This window comes from Phalacrocorax aristotelis, chromosome 3, assembly GCF_949628215.1.
Source record: "Phalacrocorax aristotelis chromosome 3, bGulAri2.1, whole genome shotgun sequence".
NCBI lineage: Eukaryota > Metazoa > Chordata > Aves > Suliformes > Phalacrocoracidae > Phalacrocorax > Phalacrocorax aristotelis.
Genome location: NC_134278.1, coordinates 111,851,840 through 111,870,172, shown reverse-complemented (window position 1 = coordinate 111,870,172; position 18,333 = coordinate 111,851,840). Strand labels below are relative to the sequence as shown.

General features: G+C 45.6%; 1 protein-coding gene across 3 annotated transcripts in view; it reads right to left on the bottom strand.

Annotated features, from left to right (window-relative positions):
- Positions 1-322: 322 nt before the first annotated feature.
- TTC7A (tetratricopeptide repeat domain 7A) overlaps positions 323-18,333 on the bottom strand; it is a 184,957-nt gene continuing 166,946 nt past the window's right edge. For all 3 annotated transcript variants that reach the window (XM_075089097.1, XM_075089096.1, XM_075089098.1), the window contains one exon: positions 323-5,621. In XM_075089097.1, the coding sequence (XP_074945198.1) occupies positions 5,400-5,621 (222 nt within the window). In that variant the 3' untranslated portion in view covers positions 323-5,399. The remainder of the gene's footprint in view (positions 5,622-18,333) is intronic.

Below are 18,333 nucleotides of genomic sequence, written 5' to 3'. Positions count from 1 at the left end.
TTTCTCACACTACCTTTGTTTATTTTTACTGGAAGAAGCACAAGAAAAGCATGATGCTCGCTTAAATCTCCATGAATCCAAACATCTGAAGCTACGTTACTCCTTTTTCCTGGCTGTGTTCCTCTGAAAGCATGCTGCTTGCATGCTCACTCTCATTTTTCCCATGAACTACAGGGTAGGCCAAAATACCCTTTGCAATGGGTAACTTGCTAGGCACGGTAGGTTCCAGTTGATATAACAAATGGTCATTTCATAGTGCTTGAGGTATCTGTGGCATGAACATACCAAAAATCCTGAAATTGTCAGGAAATAATGAGGAGCATTTTTTGTTTTCCACAGGGTCAATTTTATTCAGCTGGTGCAAACACCTTACAATGACAAAAAGGTTAAACTACAAGGAAGATTGATTCCGACAACCGCGTTAACAGTATCCGAGTGGCAGGTAGGAAACGCTCGTATGTGCGAAAGCTGAGCACCTCTCTCTGCACTGGCTCGGGGAGGTTCTTACTTGTACCATCATGGGCTGCTCTGCAGTGGTATGGTCTCACATCCCTAACGGTGGTTTTAGCTACAGACCAGCTTGCCTTTCTGTGGGGAAACGAGCTGGAGCCTTCAGCATCCAGTTACCTGGAAACCTGCCTTGGTTTGCTGGAGCTGAAGGCACGAGCCAGTTTATCACAGGCAAAGTCAGAGGAACCATCTCGGCAGCTGCTGGATCAGGGGTTACCTCCCCTCCTGCCAATATCAGTGAGCTGATGGAGGTTTCAGTTTCTGATTTCTAAGAAAACAACTCTTCATCTGACCACGCACTGATATCCTGCAGCACTGAACAACAACAACGTAACAGTAGGGAGACCCATCCCCGGGAGCCAGGCTTAGGGAACAGTCAGAGGGCTGGTTAAACCTGCACGAGCGAGGGGTGCTGGCGAGCAAGACCGTTCAGCTGGTGGCAGCCGCCACCTCGCAGGTGAGAGCAGGCACCAGGGCGGTGTTGATGGGCACCCAGAGGGGTGCTGCAGTTGTCCCTTTGGGCATAAAGCATCTTTCCTTAGGCAAATATGGGACATGCTGGGGGCGGGAGAGACGTCTCAGCTACACACGCTTGTGGCATAATTGTCAAATATCCCTGTAATACAATTCCGTCAGAGGCAATTATTGGTGCAGCGCGGTTGCTCTGGGAAGCCTTTCTCTGCTAGGCTGAATTGCAACTACCAAACCTCTGTTGGTTTGGCTGAAGAAAGATCATGGCAGTGATGTCTTTTCACTAAAAGGGAGTTTCCCACTCTGCTGTCATTAAAATGAAATACAAACTAGCCAAACTCTGTCTTCACCAAAACTCTCCAAAAATGGAACCTTTTTTTGGATGAAATAACTGTAATTCAAACTGCAGCAGTCAGTGCTGTGCCTACTTTTGTTCCCAGCCTGTGAATTTTAAAGTAAACACCCTCCAGGACTGTTCTCCATTTGGATTTATTAGTCATTACCAAGAAAAGATAATTAGCACTTCTGAAGCATTGTGATAATCAGTAGCATGAACTGTTACCAATAGAAACGGACTGGGGTACTTGTGCAGCGCAGGAATACGGCAGCTCCCTTGTACTCCCTGTACAGAGTGAGTACAGCGGTGGGCAGACCCTCAGCTGGAGGAAATGCTCACAGATACCAACAATGCCAGGGGAGCTGATGACAGTTTACACAGGGTAAGGCAGGGAGCGGGGTTGTTCCCTGGCCTTCTGAGCTTCTCCTTCTCTTATCCTGGAGGCAAAGACGTTTTTGTTATGATATACAAACATTGCTCGTCAAAGGGAACGGTAAATACTACTCCTTTACTGTGCAACAGAAAAATAGGAGTGAATTATTATTCTTTTGTATGCACCCTGCCAACACACAGGAAAATAACCTTGTGGTGGAACAAGAACCTGGGTATACCTGGATCCTTTAGGCAACGATACCTTTTTTTCTCTTCCTATTTCTAAACCAATGAGAAAACTCTGTTGGACTCAAGTCAGGGCTAAAACTCACAGAACCGGTATTTCACTTACTGTTCCCCAAACTTCCATTACTTATGATCGTCTGTAACAGTCATGTGACGGACGGGATGTAAATCTGTTCTTAGACTCAAACCCTGAGCATTAAGCACGCCGTGCTCCCTGCTATACAAAGAAATATTACTTACTGAGCTCAGGGAAGTAGGTCTATTAGATTTATCAATGTTGCAATCTGAATAACTACTAGAAGGCGCAGGCTTGTCTGAAGCAGTTGTCTTTGTTTTTCTGTACCTGGAAGTATGAACAAAATCCATGCTGAAGAACAGAGGTTGCATGTAAGCCAGGGAAGGCTTCTGTTTTGGTGAGCACTAATAACAAATGTAGCTAGAGGATCTACCCCCGAAATACTTGCAAGTCTGCAACAACCGCCCTCTTTCCTGCACTGTGCAGAGCATTTCAGACCAATATAGCACACCTCCAGCCAAGAGGTGCTTCGCACCCTCTGGGAAGTATGCAGCAAATCTCGGGATTGAGTCCAGTATGCATACAAAGTACCTGGTCTGCCACTGATGCAGGGGCTGTGGTGTGCTGTGCTGGTAGAGGGTACCGTACCCGTGTAATTCCTATTGATACCGACGGCACTTACTTGTGTCCATCTTCCTTGCCACACCTGGAGCAGAGGCTCTCAGGACTGCAATTCCAATGCCAGTAACACTCGTTAATGCACATGACAAATTCGGGACCACCCTGGCAAGATCTGACTGGTTGATGCACTGAAAGTACTCATGCACGTTTGCACCTCTCCTAGGAAGGTGACTGCTGTGGCAAGAGTGATTACTGCTGAGATGAAATTTGCCTGATAGTAACAAATGTGATGTGCTGGTGGCTGTTTACAAGCTATGCATGCAGAAGTAAATGCGTCTGTGAGTGTTTGCTTCTCAACTGCTGCTGGGAAACAGGCACCCTCCTGCCAGGTCACAGACCAGCTACATTACAGACCCCTTAAAGCGGTACGTCGGTTGCAGAGATGAATGCATAGCTTGTACTCAAATAGCTGTCTGGTACACAGAGGTTGCTATGGCAGCTCTTTACAGATATACATTGCACAAGAAAGCGGTGATGTCGGACCAGACTGACTCTTTTTTTGTGTCTTACACAGAAGGCTCGCTCCCACCCTGGGAACTGCTGAGCAGAACAAATATCAGAATCTAATATCTGTCTATACGTATCGACTTAAGTCTATTGTCAGATTGCATCTGACTCTGGAACTGGGTTCAAAACACCTGGGTAACAATTTACATGTTATGTCGTCAACAACATCTCTCCCTCTTCCTTCCCCCCTTTCCCACCTGCAGTGCAGAGCAAGCCAAATTCATATCATCCTTCACAGCAAAATGGGTCTCTGTCACGCCTTTCTGTCTTCATGAAACTCATTTAATTCTGGTACTTTAACACCTATTCCTTCCTCTGCTGCCGGTGCTGTTGCAAATGAGGAATGTGGCTGGGTAACAGTGTCTCCCTGGAATCCTGCCTCTGGCCTAAAAAGCTGGGTTTGGTGCCTGTGTGGCACTGGAAAGCCAGAGACCTCATGGGCTGAGCACCTTTCAGGCTGGCCTGCTTTCACTCCAGATCCCTCGGTGAACAGAGGAATAAGCTGGGCTATGGCACCAGCAAGATTTAAAGGAAAAAATATATATATATTGGCCTGGGAGTACAACAGGCTGCTGAGAGAAACCTGAGGGGAGTCAGGAGCTGAAGCTGCCTGGGGGCAGGAGCTCTGTGATGGTGTGGTCTGGGAGCAGCACGAGGGGCCCACCTCTCAACTAGCCTGCAGATTTCCAAATAATTGTAAACGATGCTGACTTCAAGTCTGCTGCCAGAGCCTCAGGCTCTTTAAGAAATAACCCCTACCCATTAAGTGCCTGAGGATATTATTATTTCTGGAATGAACTAGTTGCAGATCACAATACTGGGCAGAATTATAGTACAAAGCGTGTTTTAGTGCAAACCTACTTATGAAATAGTCACAAATCTTCTTTGGACAGAAATGGGCACAGAGCCCCAACCTTTTGTGTAGAAAAGTGCCCGCAGCTCATTTCTGCATCTTCGTCTTGGGACTGGTCTGGATGGGGCTGGCTCTTGCGCGTCATGTGACAGCACGATACAGCTCTACCTCACTGCCGAGGCCCTGGGGAGGTCAAGCACAGCTAAGGAGCGGCTTCGCAGGGGGTATGCCAGCTGCGCTCTCCGCCCCGGCCGTGCCAGCGTGGGGACAATGCGCAGATTAGGAGCTCTTCAGATGGCTCTGAAGAGATCACTCTTACACCTGAGACATTACACAACATGATCCTGCTCCACTGAACGATCGACTCCTTACCTCTAATCTGAAATTTCTATAGACAATCCAAAGATTTGGCTTTAAGAAAGGAGTAATTAATATATACACATACTGCCTTCAGCATACGTTCCCTTAAAAGACTGTTGCCATCTTTTATATCATGAAAAGACAGATCTGAAAATGTTTTCTGTCAGGAATGGTAATGTAGTAAAGCACAGAGTTCAGTCACTATACACTGGTAATCGTGATATTCCTCACTAAAAGTGATGCAATAGGTGATTAATAAGAATGAAGCGCAGCGTTTATAATTAACTACTCCATATAAGCCCTTTCAATAAATATGTAATTGGAGATACATATAAGTTTTTAATACTAGTTCAAGTGTGAACTGGTTTGGTCTTTGGTCTTTTTGCTTTTGTGACCCATACTGCAATAGCAGCTTTTAAAAAAGAAGTTTTTTTAATTTAAATTGGTCTAAGCAAACAATGCCACACTAAATATAGTGAGCATATGCAGTATATAAGAGCAAGGCAGGAAAAAGGATTATGAAAATAGCTGAAATAGTTTTGTAAATGGCATATACTGCATGTCTATATGGTTTAATTGTCATTTCTATCCCATCAGATCTGTGTGGAGGCAGCCACATGCTTAAGCAGAACTTGGTCAAGTTAGCTGGTGCATTTACTCCTGCCTAGAGCAGTCCCGGGCTTTAATTCAAGGCTTGGGGTTTTTATCCTTAATGAAAACTGAAAGATGCAAGTGCTTAGAACAGCCATACCCTAGCATGATCTATTCTACAGACAGTCACCTTGAACCAACACTTTGAAATAAGACTTGAACAGGAGGTAAGCCAGGCACATGAGAAGAAAAAGGCATTCTCTATTTCTGCCTGTTGCAAAATCTTCTACAGTTAGCCTTGTCTCAGCTAACTGTGTGACCCAAGCCCCATCCTGGAATTATTTTGCCCAGTTCCAAGGTACAATGGCACTTTCCTGTTGGGTTTTTTCTTTGTTTATTTGTTTGGTTTTGGTGTCTGTTCATGGAATGAAGGTGCTTAGCTGCAGGGCAAAACTTCAGAGCTCCCTTGGTATGACAGTGAACGGGATGACAGGACTGCTGGATTCGAGGTCCAGAGCGGTGAGGAAGCATTCGATGGCTGCTTCGTTTTTCCCCTGAGCTTGCAAGACCTCTCCAAGGCTCTTCCAGGCCCTGTGACTGGTGGTCTGGATCCGGATGGCATCTCTGAGGACTTTCTGGGCCAGGTCCCTCCGCCCAAGTTTGCTCAGCACCAGGCCCTGTCAACAAACAAGTGATGAGCAGTTAACAATGGCACAAAACAGAGGAAGAAATGGAGTGCACCGAGCTCCCAACAAGTTGGGCAGACGTATGAGTGCAGGCGCAAGATTCCTCTGGGGGGGATCTCCACCTATTTCTGGAGAAGAGTATTAATCAACTGTTAATCTCTGCTTTTTTTGATTAGGGTGTGTAAGTTTAAAAAAAACCAATTGTGAAAATATTTTTTTTAAGCAGAGACCGATTCAGCTCTGCAAGTGCTCCTGCTGCTTGTTACTGGAAGAGTGTATACTGGTGCTATATCGAGAAAGGCTACAGGCCCTTTAAGCATCCCTCTCTCCTTCAGTTAGGTTACACTGGCTTCTAATCCCCAGGAAAATATGCATGGGTTCAATTACACTGAATATCTAAATAACTCTTGCACATCTGGAACATCCAACCGAGGCTGATGTAAAGTCTCTCAGCTCCTACATCTTGACCATACAGACTTCTCCTCTTGACAAATGGGGCTGGAGGGGCATGACCCCCTCCAGCCTTCTAGGGGCAGGCTGCATGTAACAGCATGGGGCCCTCTGTCCTCCTGCTATTTGCACTCCAGTATAGATCTTAAAGCCGTGTGGGGGAGGAGAAGGATGGAGGAACCTTGTTTAAAAAGCTGTCCTTAGGGTAAGAAAAGACACAAGTGGGTGTAACCATCTGGAAGGAACAGGAGGGGGAAGATGAAAGAAGTGGTAGGAAGAACATGTTTTCCTATAGGGCTCGCATGGATGCGCCTAAACCCACAAGCATCTAATGAGCCAGACTCCCTTTTAATTATACAGCAGTCAACCACACCGAGCCCAGATGGTCACGTGGGCTTTGCAGGCCACAATGCATTAGTGGCATTTTTCTCCTTCCGCCTGAAGGTGCACCCACCAGGGCGAACCTCTCACCAGTTTTGTCCAGGTGTGGCCTGTGGAGGAAGCAGCCAACACTTCCATGTCGCCTGCCAAGCTCCGCATGGCCTCTGCCTCCACTCACCCACGGAAATGTTGGCAAGTGAGATGGCTGCTTTTGCTGGGACTATGGAGTATGTGGATGCATATATATAAAGAAAAACATTAGCTTAATCTTTAATGTGTCAAATTGTCTTTAGTTGATGTGAAAAGACATAAGAAACCTGAAATCTCTCACAACTAGAACCCAAGTAAATTCCTGATGAAAAAGCACTGATGCTTTTGGAAGTAGCGAAGATTTTTCCTTTGTCTTGCTTCATTTGCTCTTCCAAAAGTGCCATCAGATGCAGGGTGCATCAGCATGACTAAGACCCTACAGCCAATGACAGTGCTAATACCTACAGAAACACATTACTTTGCCTGAGAATAGAATTAAGAAATGCCCATTTAATCAAGTATCAGCGGTACCATGAAAAATTTCACCGCCTCTTTCTTGCCCATAGCCTTGACCTGAATAATCAACTCAGTATCAAATCTGACCATCTAAAGATGCAGTGGGGATGTTTTTTCTTTAGGTTTCTCTCTCTGTTGGAAAATGGCAAGGCAACAGGGCCTAACCTTACCATCCCCTTGCAAGCAGGCACAGGTGGCTCAGAGGTACCCCGATGGGAGAGGCTGGCTCCTCTGGAGATAGCTGCCTGGAGATGACCGCAGGCACATAATGACAGACTGGAAGGAATTTGTGCAATTATAATTTGAGTCACCCACTTGACAGGGATAATGAGGCACAGAAAGGGCAAGTAGCGTGGCCACAGCAAATCTGCTGCTGAGCCAAGAATAGGCGGGAGCTATCTCAGCTCAAGTTTGTCTTCAACCACAAAACTACTCTTCTGAAAAACTCTTCCCGTTGTGCTGACCGAACAGAGCCAACTGTGCTCTCTGGTGGCCGGGGACCCATTGCTGTCCTCACCCTGACACTAAGCGGCATCAAGCCTCTCGACGCTGCCGGAGGGCTGCTGGCCTTGGAGGCACAGGGGCCAGCGAGCCCATGCAGCTGCTGCCTGTCAACCCTCTCCAACGAGGACAGGAATTCCCTCCCTAGCTGACATCTCGCGCCTCTCAACAATGCTGCAGTGAAATCCACCTCATCGTAAACTGCCCGTGCAGCACAGATCCCTTGTCTGCCCCAGACCCTTGCTGGTCAAGGACCAGAGGCTGGCATGGCTTTCCCTCCCCTACGGCTCCTCAGTGTGGAGCCGCTGCATTTATTTTGCCTGTGCTTGAGGTTCCTGCAGCTGTTTTGCAGCACTGAGAGGAAACTGTATGCAAACCCCAGGTACTGTGTTCACCTGGGGAAGATGCTGAAGCTGATACCCACCAGTAAGTGCAGCATATGTGAACATTTGCTCGTTGGTATTCTGTGCCTTCAAGCATGCCAGTTAGCTGAAAAAACATCTGTGAACCCTCAGAAAGGGTGATCTCAGGCTCCCCAAAGCCAGGGCAAAGCCTCCTGCGGATGCTGCAGTATACTAAATAAGTGAAAACCTGCTATATGTTTTTGGGGAGAAACACAGGAGGAAGCATTTGCTAAAGGAGGTAAAGATTTCCCCTTTCCTGCTTGCTTACATGTGTGATTATTAGTGCCAAAGGCTGCCCAGATCCATGGCACTTCCCTGGCATGCCCACTATCTTGCTTCCCTCTTGTTCTGACCAGGAATGACCCCATGTCCCCTTCTTGCCCCTGTGCCTGGATTTCCACGAGGTGTGGGTGTAAGACACTGTGCTTCAGGCCTCAGCCCAAGTAGGGGCTGCAGTGTGGCCAACCCCCTCGCCAACCCTGGCCTGCAAATGCTCCCAAACCCCAGCACTGAGACCTATTCCTTCACCCAGAGTGAGCCGTGACAGATGGTGTCAGCCTTTCCAGTGAGGCTTAACTGAACCGGCAGAAATATGCTGCTGGATGTTTAAAGGACAGGTTGAACATCATTAATTCTGCATGCAGGAGAGTTTCTTGCTTTCGCTTTCCTCTCTTCTTTCCTCCCCACCCTGCCCTTGCAAACCACAAGCATTTTGTAGAGCTGGAGGCTGCACAATGCCCAAGCCTCACAAAGACGCAGCACTGAGCACTTCAGTTTTTTGTTTCCCTGAGGTATTTCCACTTGAGAGCTTCTCCTTGCTACTGAATTTCTTATTTCCCCATGGAGTCTGGCTTGCTATAAACAATGCCTGCATGTTGTTGCTATGTAGGTCCAGCTGGAATCTGCCTACAGTGCAAAAGAAAAAAAAAAAAACCATAAATTCAGAAAGCCACCCACTGACAGGCAATTTGCATTTTTATCTGGAAGATTTTTTTTTAAAAAAAAAAAGATTTTTCTAATGAAAGTTCAGTTCCTGAGTTTCTATGGAAACTCATCTGCTTGGTGTGCATGCATAATTTCATAAAGTCAGATCTCAGGAAGATGAGCAATTAGTATAAATACAAGCAGGAATGTTATTAAGGGTTTCATCCTCTTATTCCTGCAGATGGAGAGTGGGGCTCGGTCTTGTCTTTCCTTGGTTTGTATTTGTGGTTTTGCCAAATTAACGCAGAAACCAGTGTACGTGGTGGCCCCACTCCTCTGCCACCTCCTGGCTAGCACCGACACTTCTGGTTTTGCCTGGTTATCTTCCTCCCAAAGGTGGCGAATACCTCTAAGTATGGTCTTCTCTGTCAGTGTTGTTGGTACTGAGTCAGGCCCTAAGGAGCAATGAGGACAGGCTTCTTTTTAAACTCAAGCATATTATGAATAGTAAAAAGCACCAAACCAAACCAAAAGGTGTGTGGGATTTATTTTGCTTTTTGAGCTCCTGCGGGCAGCACGTCTCTAGGGCTCACACCAGGCCTGTGCTAGCCACACGCAGGCATTTCATGTGCTGCTTGCGTGAATACAGCTGTATAGTGCTTGGATGCTAACTCGCTCACTCAAGGAGGTCTGAGGGTAACTTGTGCAGATTAATTTAATTTTCTTCTTTAGGTCTAAAGACATCCTTCCAATCTTGTAAAGAGAGGCAGAGCAGTGAAGGTTGCACTTTCCAGCCAGACTGTAAAAGACGGCACTGAAAGCACTGGAAGAAATTCATTTGAGGTGAAGGGCTGTGGCACAGTGAAGCTGGTACAGTTGAGCGGTGCATGAAGGCAGAGGGGAGGTAGCGAATTCGGGTTGCTGATTTAGGGTGCCTTAGGCTGGCAGCTGGACTCCTGAATTTATTGTCTTTAAATTCAGGACACGGGGGTGTGTATTGGAAGCTTTTTCAAAGGTATTTTTGACCTTGTCCACATGCAAAACAAACAAAACCTAAACCACTTCTATAGTGACACTGGGTTGGACTCCCTTGCCTTCAGTGATGTGATACTTAGTAATTGATACTTGAGTGAGGCTATTTTTGGTTTAGGAGAGCCATATTTCAATTTAAGTTAGATGAGCAAAAAAGTGACTTGTTTTCAGTTTCCACTAATAAAGACAGAGAGCATAAACCCCACTTGAAGTCCCACTTCAGAAGGTCGTGAAATTTCTGATCTGTGCCTTTATTTCCTTGGAATTTGACAAAACCTTCTTAAAGTTTGTTAGCTCATAAATTCCCAGAAAATAGTGGAGAAAAGACATTATGAAAGACTACAAAATAAGCCTCATGCACAAGCTGGAGTTTATTTTTAGTAATGGAAGTCAAAACTTCCTTTGCAAATGTTTACTTCAAACACCTGATGAGCAGCGGGGCGTTATCCTGAATCTTGGCATCCTTGTCTTCTTCCACTAAGGTGGCACAGATTTACTCATTCTTTCCTTTGGTGCTTGCTTTGGACAGACATATCCAGAGAAATGCTTTATTTCATTCCTGGAAGACTGCTTTTTGTTTTGTTTGTGTGGTCATCTCATTCTTGGAGAATCTGTGTGGGTGGACTATGCTCCATCCTCTATAAATTGATTTTAAGAATTACTTTAAATGCAAGTTCTCTTTCTTTGCATGAGACTCGAATTCTAAAGTGAGGTTGCCTCTGATGCTTTTCTCAACTGAGCAGAGCATTTTTGCCCATTATTGTCTTAGGGTATTTACCCTAAGAAGTTTCCAGAATAAATCAGACTTTGCAGGCTTTGCTGTTGGACTTCTGCTAGCACATTGGCTCATTAACTTCAAGGTAAATGGGGTATCCTTACTGTCTACTCCAATCTGTAATATGGACCTGTCACCAGTGGTTAGTAGGAGGGTAATCAGCAGCTGGCAAGACCAGGGCATGCTGCAGAAAAGTGCTCATTCAAAAGCGTGCTTATTCAGCAGAACCCTACAAAAAGCCTTTCAAGATGCATTTGGCACTTGGTGATAACAGTCTCATGTAACAGAAAAATCCACACTGCTGCAGGGCAACATACGCTTCTCTAATTATTTAACAATCAGAATAAGTTGTAAGCAAAATTTGTTGCATAAACCATGAAATAACAGAGTCCTTTTGGAAAATGGCAAAGATTAACCCTGGAAATCCTACGTCTCCTAGAATAAAGACAGACAGGTAACTAGACAATTGCTCTGTTCTTTCCCCCTACATTCATGACCTTTGCATTTCTGAGGAGCCAGGATTTTTTTTTAAGCTGTGAGCAGTGAAGTGAGTTTTTGTTGTAGTACCACTTAGCCATGCAGCAGCTGGCAGTGTGCGGGGTAGCTAATCATCCATTTTGCTGATTCAGTCCAGGTTGTGGCGAACCTGAGCTATACATCTGAGCTTTGTTCTCTGAAAATACACTGTAGGAATACATGGAGCAGTCAGGGTCCACTCGCCAAACACTGATTTAGGGACCGTATCTTAATTTGCTGCCTTAACAAAGGGTGACTGGGATCCACTTCTGGAGCAAAGCTTGTCTTTCAGTGTTTCTGCTGCCTCTTCTGTTGAGTGCAGCTTTTCCTTCTCTTCCTTCCCCCTCTCCAACTTGCCTGCTGAAGCTGCTGCATCCCCCATCAGTCAGTGACGCTGAAATGCTGCATTTGATAAAGCAGAGGATGGGAAGGAGAGGGGAGGAGAGGGAAGGCAGGCAGGGCCACTGCAAAATGCAGCCTGTGGAAAGGAAAAACAAAGGAACAGCTCTGCAGGGGGGGAACTGGCAAGTGCTGGGAAGATCAAAACCCCAAGTTTGCATCATGATTTGTAGCACTTGTACACTGTCTGTGGGTTTCAACTCAGTAGGTTCAACCTGAGATTGCAGCTCCGGTACTGCAGGCACCAAAGGCAACCTAGCAGCAGATGGTTGCTTAAACTTCACTGCAGCTTCTTCGTGTGCTGCAGATGAGTGTGAGGTAAGAAAAGAAATGAGACTGCAAGGAGGTATCAGGAGAGACAGACTAGCTGAGCATGAAGACAGATATGTCTTAAGCCCACCACAGTTCTGGGCATAGGGATACGTGTTACCAACCATACCGAGGTAGCTTTGGCAGAGAGAGGAAAAAAGCAAAAGAAAGAAAACATCAAAAGTGGTGAAGACCTGAACAGAGAAGCATACCCTTCCTTAGCTTGCCAATGTGTTTTTCAAGGCAGTGTATAATTGCAAAGGCACCATCTCGCCCAGGCCCCGCCCGTGAAGCCAAGGTGAGCTCCCCCCGTGCAGAGGGGAAGCACTGTGCCACGCTGCACACTGCCCTCTGCCCAGCCTTGCTGTCTCTATTTGAGTTCATCAAATGTTAGCAGGGATGTTTTACCGTGTTTGAAGCTTAAATGTGATAAAACATTTATTGACATAAAAAGCAAACCCTAAGGCAGCAATTCAAACCAGGAGGCTCTGATCTCTTCATAGGGAGGCTCGTACAAGCCTAGGGAGAATGAAGAGTTTTTCTGCCTTGTTGGATTGTCGTCACTTAGGCTTCATTCACAGCAGAATTGTTTGCTGCATGCTGAATATTCTCTAGATAGTTCTTCCTTTGCTGAGACCTACATGGAGATGAAGTAGTAAAGCAAAGAAACCTAACAGGATGCCTCAACCACATCTCTGAGACTAACTAAATGCAGTGTTTGTTTGACACTCTCTTTTCCTAGGGAAGGCAAGATTTCTCCCAGCCCTCATCTTAGCAGTTGTCATAGTAATGTTGCAGCAGAGCGCACAGTAGCTTCACCTAGGACTCAAGCTCATGGTCCCAATTCTGTTGTGCACTGTTCCGGCTTGCCTGGCAGAAAGCTTTGTTGAAATTAGTGAGATTCAGCCTAGATATATCCAAGTACTTAAAAATATGGGCAAAATCAAGACTGATCAGCATCAGCAATGACAGAAAAGGCATGCAACATACATGCAGGATGCTGAAAAGCATAATGTGCTGGCTAAAGCACTTGACTAGAAAGTGGCTGATGTGCTTCATTGGCTGCTAACGCATTTCGCATTGAATAATCTGCCATTACTCAGGAACAATTCAGAGAGCAGGGACAGGGTGAAAGACAAGCTTTGGGAGGCATAAGTCCTGGGTTTAAGTGTTCTCAGGCTAAGGAGGGTTGAGAATTTGCCTCTCTTGTGCCCAAGGGGTTCATGCGTACTTCTTGCAAATATTTTTAAGAAGTTACGGCAGCAGTTAAGCACCCCCATTGCCCCCTGGACGGGAAACAGCTCTCTGCCTCTATTTTGATAGTACGCAGGTGTCTGTGTTCTGTTGCACATAACAAGATGTTGCTGCATATAGCTGGGGAATGTCTAGGCTTAAGACTTGGACACCCAATTAATCTGAGTGCCCACAGCATGCTGTGGCTGATGAGCAGAGAATTTCTGTCTGCTTAGGTTTCCTCCAGTGCCAGTGCTGGATCTTTTCACCATTTTTAATGCACTGCTTTGCAACAAAGGAGGGGCTGATGTGCACATTTCCCATGCGTGTTATCTTCCCCTCTCTGTACAGAGTAAATTTTATCTGAATGTATGAGTCATGAACAGGTTGCCCTAGATAACGGCTTCAGCTCTGCTGAGGGTCTCTATGAACCTCAGTCCCACAGAACTAACTGCTAGAGCAAGTGCTGCATTTAGTATGTCTCTGAGGAAGGGAAGATGCGCATGTGAAGACACGGCTGACAGAAGCACATAGCATGCCATGTAGACTACAGCAGATGTCTTCTGAAAGGAGAGCCGAGATATTTAAAAAATCTTAATTTGCTTAGCTTTCCACTACTGGCAGTCTCTGGGGTAGCATGTCATTAACAACATCCTCTGCACAACCACAGCCGAAGCCTCAGAGTGGAATATCTCAGCTGAGCACTAAGCTAGCTGAGCTGCTGGGAAACACAGAGTGAGCTGGGCGGGAACACACTGCTGTGGTCCAGCCAGTGCCTCCGGCTTCTGCTCTGGGGCCTCTGATCCTGCAAGGAGCATGTTTCCTTATTGTCTCTTAACATAAAATCTCTCATAAATCATGAACCTCCATGCACAAAGAGATTTTGCTGAATTACAGATAGTATTTTATGTTACATGCTCAAAAGAGAATGAAGAAACTAATTGACAAGAGATAAATAATTAAAGACTTTTGATAAATAGTGCACATAACATTGTGTAAATGGAAGCTCCAGCGACACTGGAGAGCTGTGATATTTTCATGTTTCCCATTTGTTTGGCAAGAAGGGACTTTTTCTTTCTCTTGACTGTGGCCAGCTCAGTGTATCAGGACAGCCTGCTGAAAACCTTGAAGTCATCTTGCTAGCTCCCACCCAGGTTTGTGCAGCTGTGTCTTATATACCAGGAGGCAACATATTCTGTTATTGTGTTCCATGCTATTTTATACATCACTATAGTCTGTCACTCTGTCCTGTCTTTGGTGTGATAACAGGCAGCCTAAATAGCACAGAATTTAAACTCACTGTAACTGGTATCCTTGTTTGTGAAAAACAGTGTTTGAAGTATAAAAGGGATAGTCATTCCACCCCTTCTCCCTTCTGACAGTTCCCTGAGCACTTTCTGAAGTACCATTTATGAGTTCAGCTGTAGACCAACTTGACTACTACAATTTCTATGCTTTAATTTGATCTCAGAGCAAAGTACAGCATGAGGACAATACTGATTAGTAGACCTGCAGGGGTATCTCGAAGGCTGTGGATGGGAAACCACAAATAAAGCTAGTAATCTTGTGGAAGATCAGGCTGGAGCTCAGTGGAGGGGCATCTGATGCAGGGAGAGATCAGGCCAAGGACAATGTCTTTGGGCCTGGATGCAAGTTTTATTCTCCAGAGATGACTGAACCACCCCAGGAACTTGAGGGATTTAAGAAAGTATCAGGTTCTTCTCTTGCAAGGTGTAACAAACACTTTAGAAAAGGGATCAGAGAAGAGCTGGGGAGTTTTGTCTTTCAGGATTTTATTTTGGTTTCTAAAGTTACGTAAAGAGAGCCTGAATAATGTGGTAATGAGCACCTCAGGGACATGGAGAATAATTTACCACAACAGAGGAATGCAAGTGATTGGCACAGATAAACAGGAGCTACAGATTCCCTGGAAACCGGGATAATCCACCTCTGAGAAGCAGAGCACCAGCCCTGCTGCTAATGGACTGAAATCTCTGCACCGCGCAGTGGATCAGATTTTCTCCTTCCAAAGACCCCAAATATCCCAGCAGATCTGCTCTCTCGCTGATGAGGGAAATGCAGCTCCCCCAGGAGCAGGAAAAAGGAGGAGACACTCATGGTGTCTAAGTGATGGCTTTGGTGTCAGAGAATCACTTATCACCTTGTTTGTGATGGCTCCACTGTCTCCTCTGGATGGAGGAAGGAAGCCTGGCAACTGCAGAGGAAGAGAGTGGGCAACAAACCTGTAAAACAACTCTGTCAGCTCCTAACTGGTGTTCAGGAGCTGTCATCCTGCTGCACAGCCAGGGATTTGCTCCCATGGCTGGGCTACTGAAGCTGCCAGCTAACTAATGGATTTGCAGGGAGGATGGCAGTGGGGGAGGGGTGTTCCTGCAGCAAACAGAAATGAGAACAAAGTGTTTGCAATTCCTTGGACAGTGAGTGAGCTGATACACAAACTTATTAACGTGAGCATCCAAAATGCCCATTTCTCCTGTGGGAACCAGGGCCTAGTGGCAAAGACAAGTTCTCTCCCTCAAGCTCAGCTGCTTCAACACAAAAATTTGAGTTAAGAGACTGCTGTAAGGATTGCGTTTCCCCAGGGAGAGCTTAGGGCAGTTATTTTGGGATATCTGAAGTGCAGGAACATTCCTGGGATTCTGCAATAAGGCTTAGAGTTGGGAAAACAGAATCTGCTAACCAGCCACGGCTTGAAAGGAGGCTACCAATCACCTCCTAAAGCCAAATGTAGCTTTACTGTTGTCCTGTTTGGTGGAGCTGGAAAAGGTATGTGCCAGGCAGGCATAATATCCATTAGGAGAGCTTCTCTTAGGGTCAGGTTAGAATTAGTTTTGATTGCTCTCTCCTCCCTAGCCCAAACTCAACTCTCTGGGACTTGCAGAGTAGCGCTGCTGTACCAACGGGCAGAAAACAGCTGTCCTGATTATACTCAGCACGACTGGGGATGCTTCCTGCAACCCCAGCCTTATGCACAATGAAGTGTGCGATCACTTGATGGGGGATTCCAGTGGAGAACACCATCCCACAGGAGGCTGCGCTGATAGTCCACCAGCAAGTGTTGCAATGCTGACATGCCATTTTTGGGAGGAGGTGTAACTAGCTATGTCACCCTGCAGAGCAGGCTGAAAATAGGATTGCACTCACTGTGCCATGTGGCTCAGTGGTACGTCAGGACATGTATTTTTAGGAAATTCCTCCTTTGGGCAGAAAGGGTGAAGTGCTTGGCCTGGTTTGCAGGCTGCTATCTTTGCCCAGATCTTTCATACTAGAGTGTGGGAACATGTTAGCCACTGGTCAGTCTGTGGATGCCCTTAGAGCCTGGATACAGTGCTAGTCCTAATTACCTACTGATCAGAGTGGCTGTGGAAGGGTAAAAGACGGCTGGTCTGCTGCTGTGCTTTTCTTTGTTTCAATGCATGCATGCTTGCTCTCTCTCTTTGCTGGTGCTTTTCAGAGAGGGAACTGACCTCCAACAGATGGAGAAGAAAGGAAGATCAGTGTCTTGGGAAGAATATGGTCTCTGAGGAGCAGCAATAAAAATGTACATTGCAGAATGAATGTGTGAGGGGAATAGGGAGCTCAGAGAAGTCAGGTCATGCAGAGAAGAGAGGGAAGGAGGGAGAGGGAAAAGGAGACGGTTAAGCAGAGGATGTAAATAAGCTTCTGGAGAGGCAAAGAGGAGTCTGACTTGGTGAGGTACTTTTTGGGTGCAGCATAATGAAAAAATGCAGTACATCTCCATGCCCAGCCAGCTACTGATGCACAGACAGTGCTGCAACTTGTCTGACCCCAAGAGAAGGACGAGGTAAGGCAATGCTGGACTCAATCAAATTCTTCTCTCTGACAGACACTTGCCAGCTTCCTCTTTTCCCCAGAACATCATTCCTATCAGGCAGCATGTGTTCAGCTCCAGCATCTGGGTTGTGATTTTTTGGCAGCTGCACAAAATCTATGCTATTAAATCCCACCTGCCAGTCTCATGCCTGCTCCCACAGACCTTTGCCTGTTAGCAAATGTTTCAAAAACACACTCCCAGGCACAGCACATCATTCTGCAATCCTACCTCAGGCAAAAACCCCTACACAAGGACTCCTTTTAACTTCAGTGGGCTGCAGGAGAGAAAGGTTAGAGGACAGGCTGCTGGATTACAGCCAGAAATATTCATTTAGGTCATGGTTTGCACTGCATTCTTTTCAGCACTAATGTAAACCAGCTATTTTCCCCCTGAATTATCTGAATAATACTATTTTGTCGGTGACATTTTAAGAAGCTTTCTTTTGAGACATGTTCCGTGCTATAGCTGTGCAGTAAGAGAATTTGTGAACTTTGTTTAACAGAATGTGTTCATGTGAAGTCGTTCTTCCCTTCTTTACAAATTCTTTCTTTCCCCTCTCCTGCTTCTTAGCAGTCCCAGATAAGCAATGCCACCAATGTGATGCGTGCACACTGTTGCTTCATTGTTGAAACAGTTTATTAGTAAACAAAATGCTGAAATACCGCTTGCTCATCTATCCTGGATAAGAGATCTATCCACAGAAATAACTGCTATTTTTAATTCTGTAAGGGGAGAAAGGCCTTAAACTTCCATATAAATCATCTGCTATATTATTTCACAATCGGACTTTCCCCAGAATGAACCTAGGCAATGAGGCTGTGCTTTTGGTGCAAAGGACAATATCTCTTGGAGATGGTCTAAGCTACTTGATTATGGTATCTCTAAAAATGCAAGCAAAAGAGACAATCAGTGCTTTTTGATGTGGACATCTGTCAGCAGAGAAACAACTGCTAATTGTCATGTAATAACCACACCAGACACTTCCATAGCAGTCATCTTTCTGGAAGTCAAGCATGAAAAAATGTGTTACTCATCCAAGCACCAAGCATATTTTGTCCGGATCTGGCTGCATTTCTGTAACTGTTTGAAACTCCGAAGTGATATGATGCTCTTTCATAGATGGATACCCGAGATCAAAATATTTAGCCAAAATATAGGAGTCAGTAATTGTTTTTGTTGGCATGTGATTAAGGTATTTAGCTTTATACTCTAATATTTGCATTTTAGTTTTGGAAGCAATGTAGGTATATGAGAAAAGGTGCTAATATTCTTACATAAATACAAGCCCATGGGATTTGTAAAGAATTGGTTCAGCAGCAGAACTAACTAGTTGCACTTCATCAATCACAGAAGTCCTCCCTCCTACAGAAGCACCAT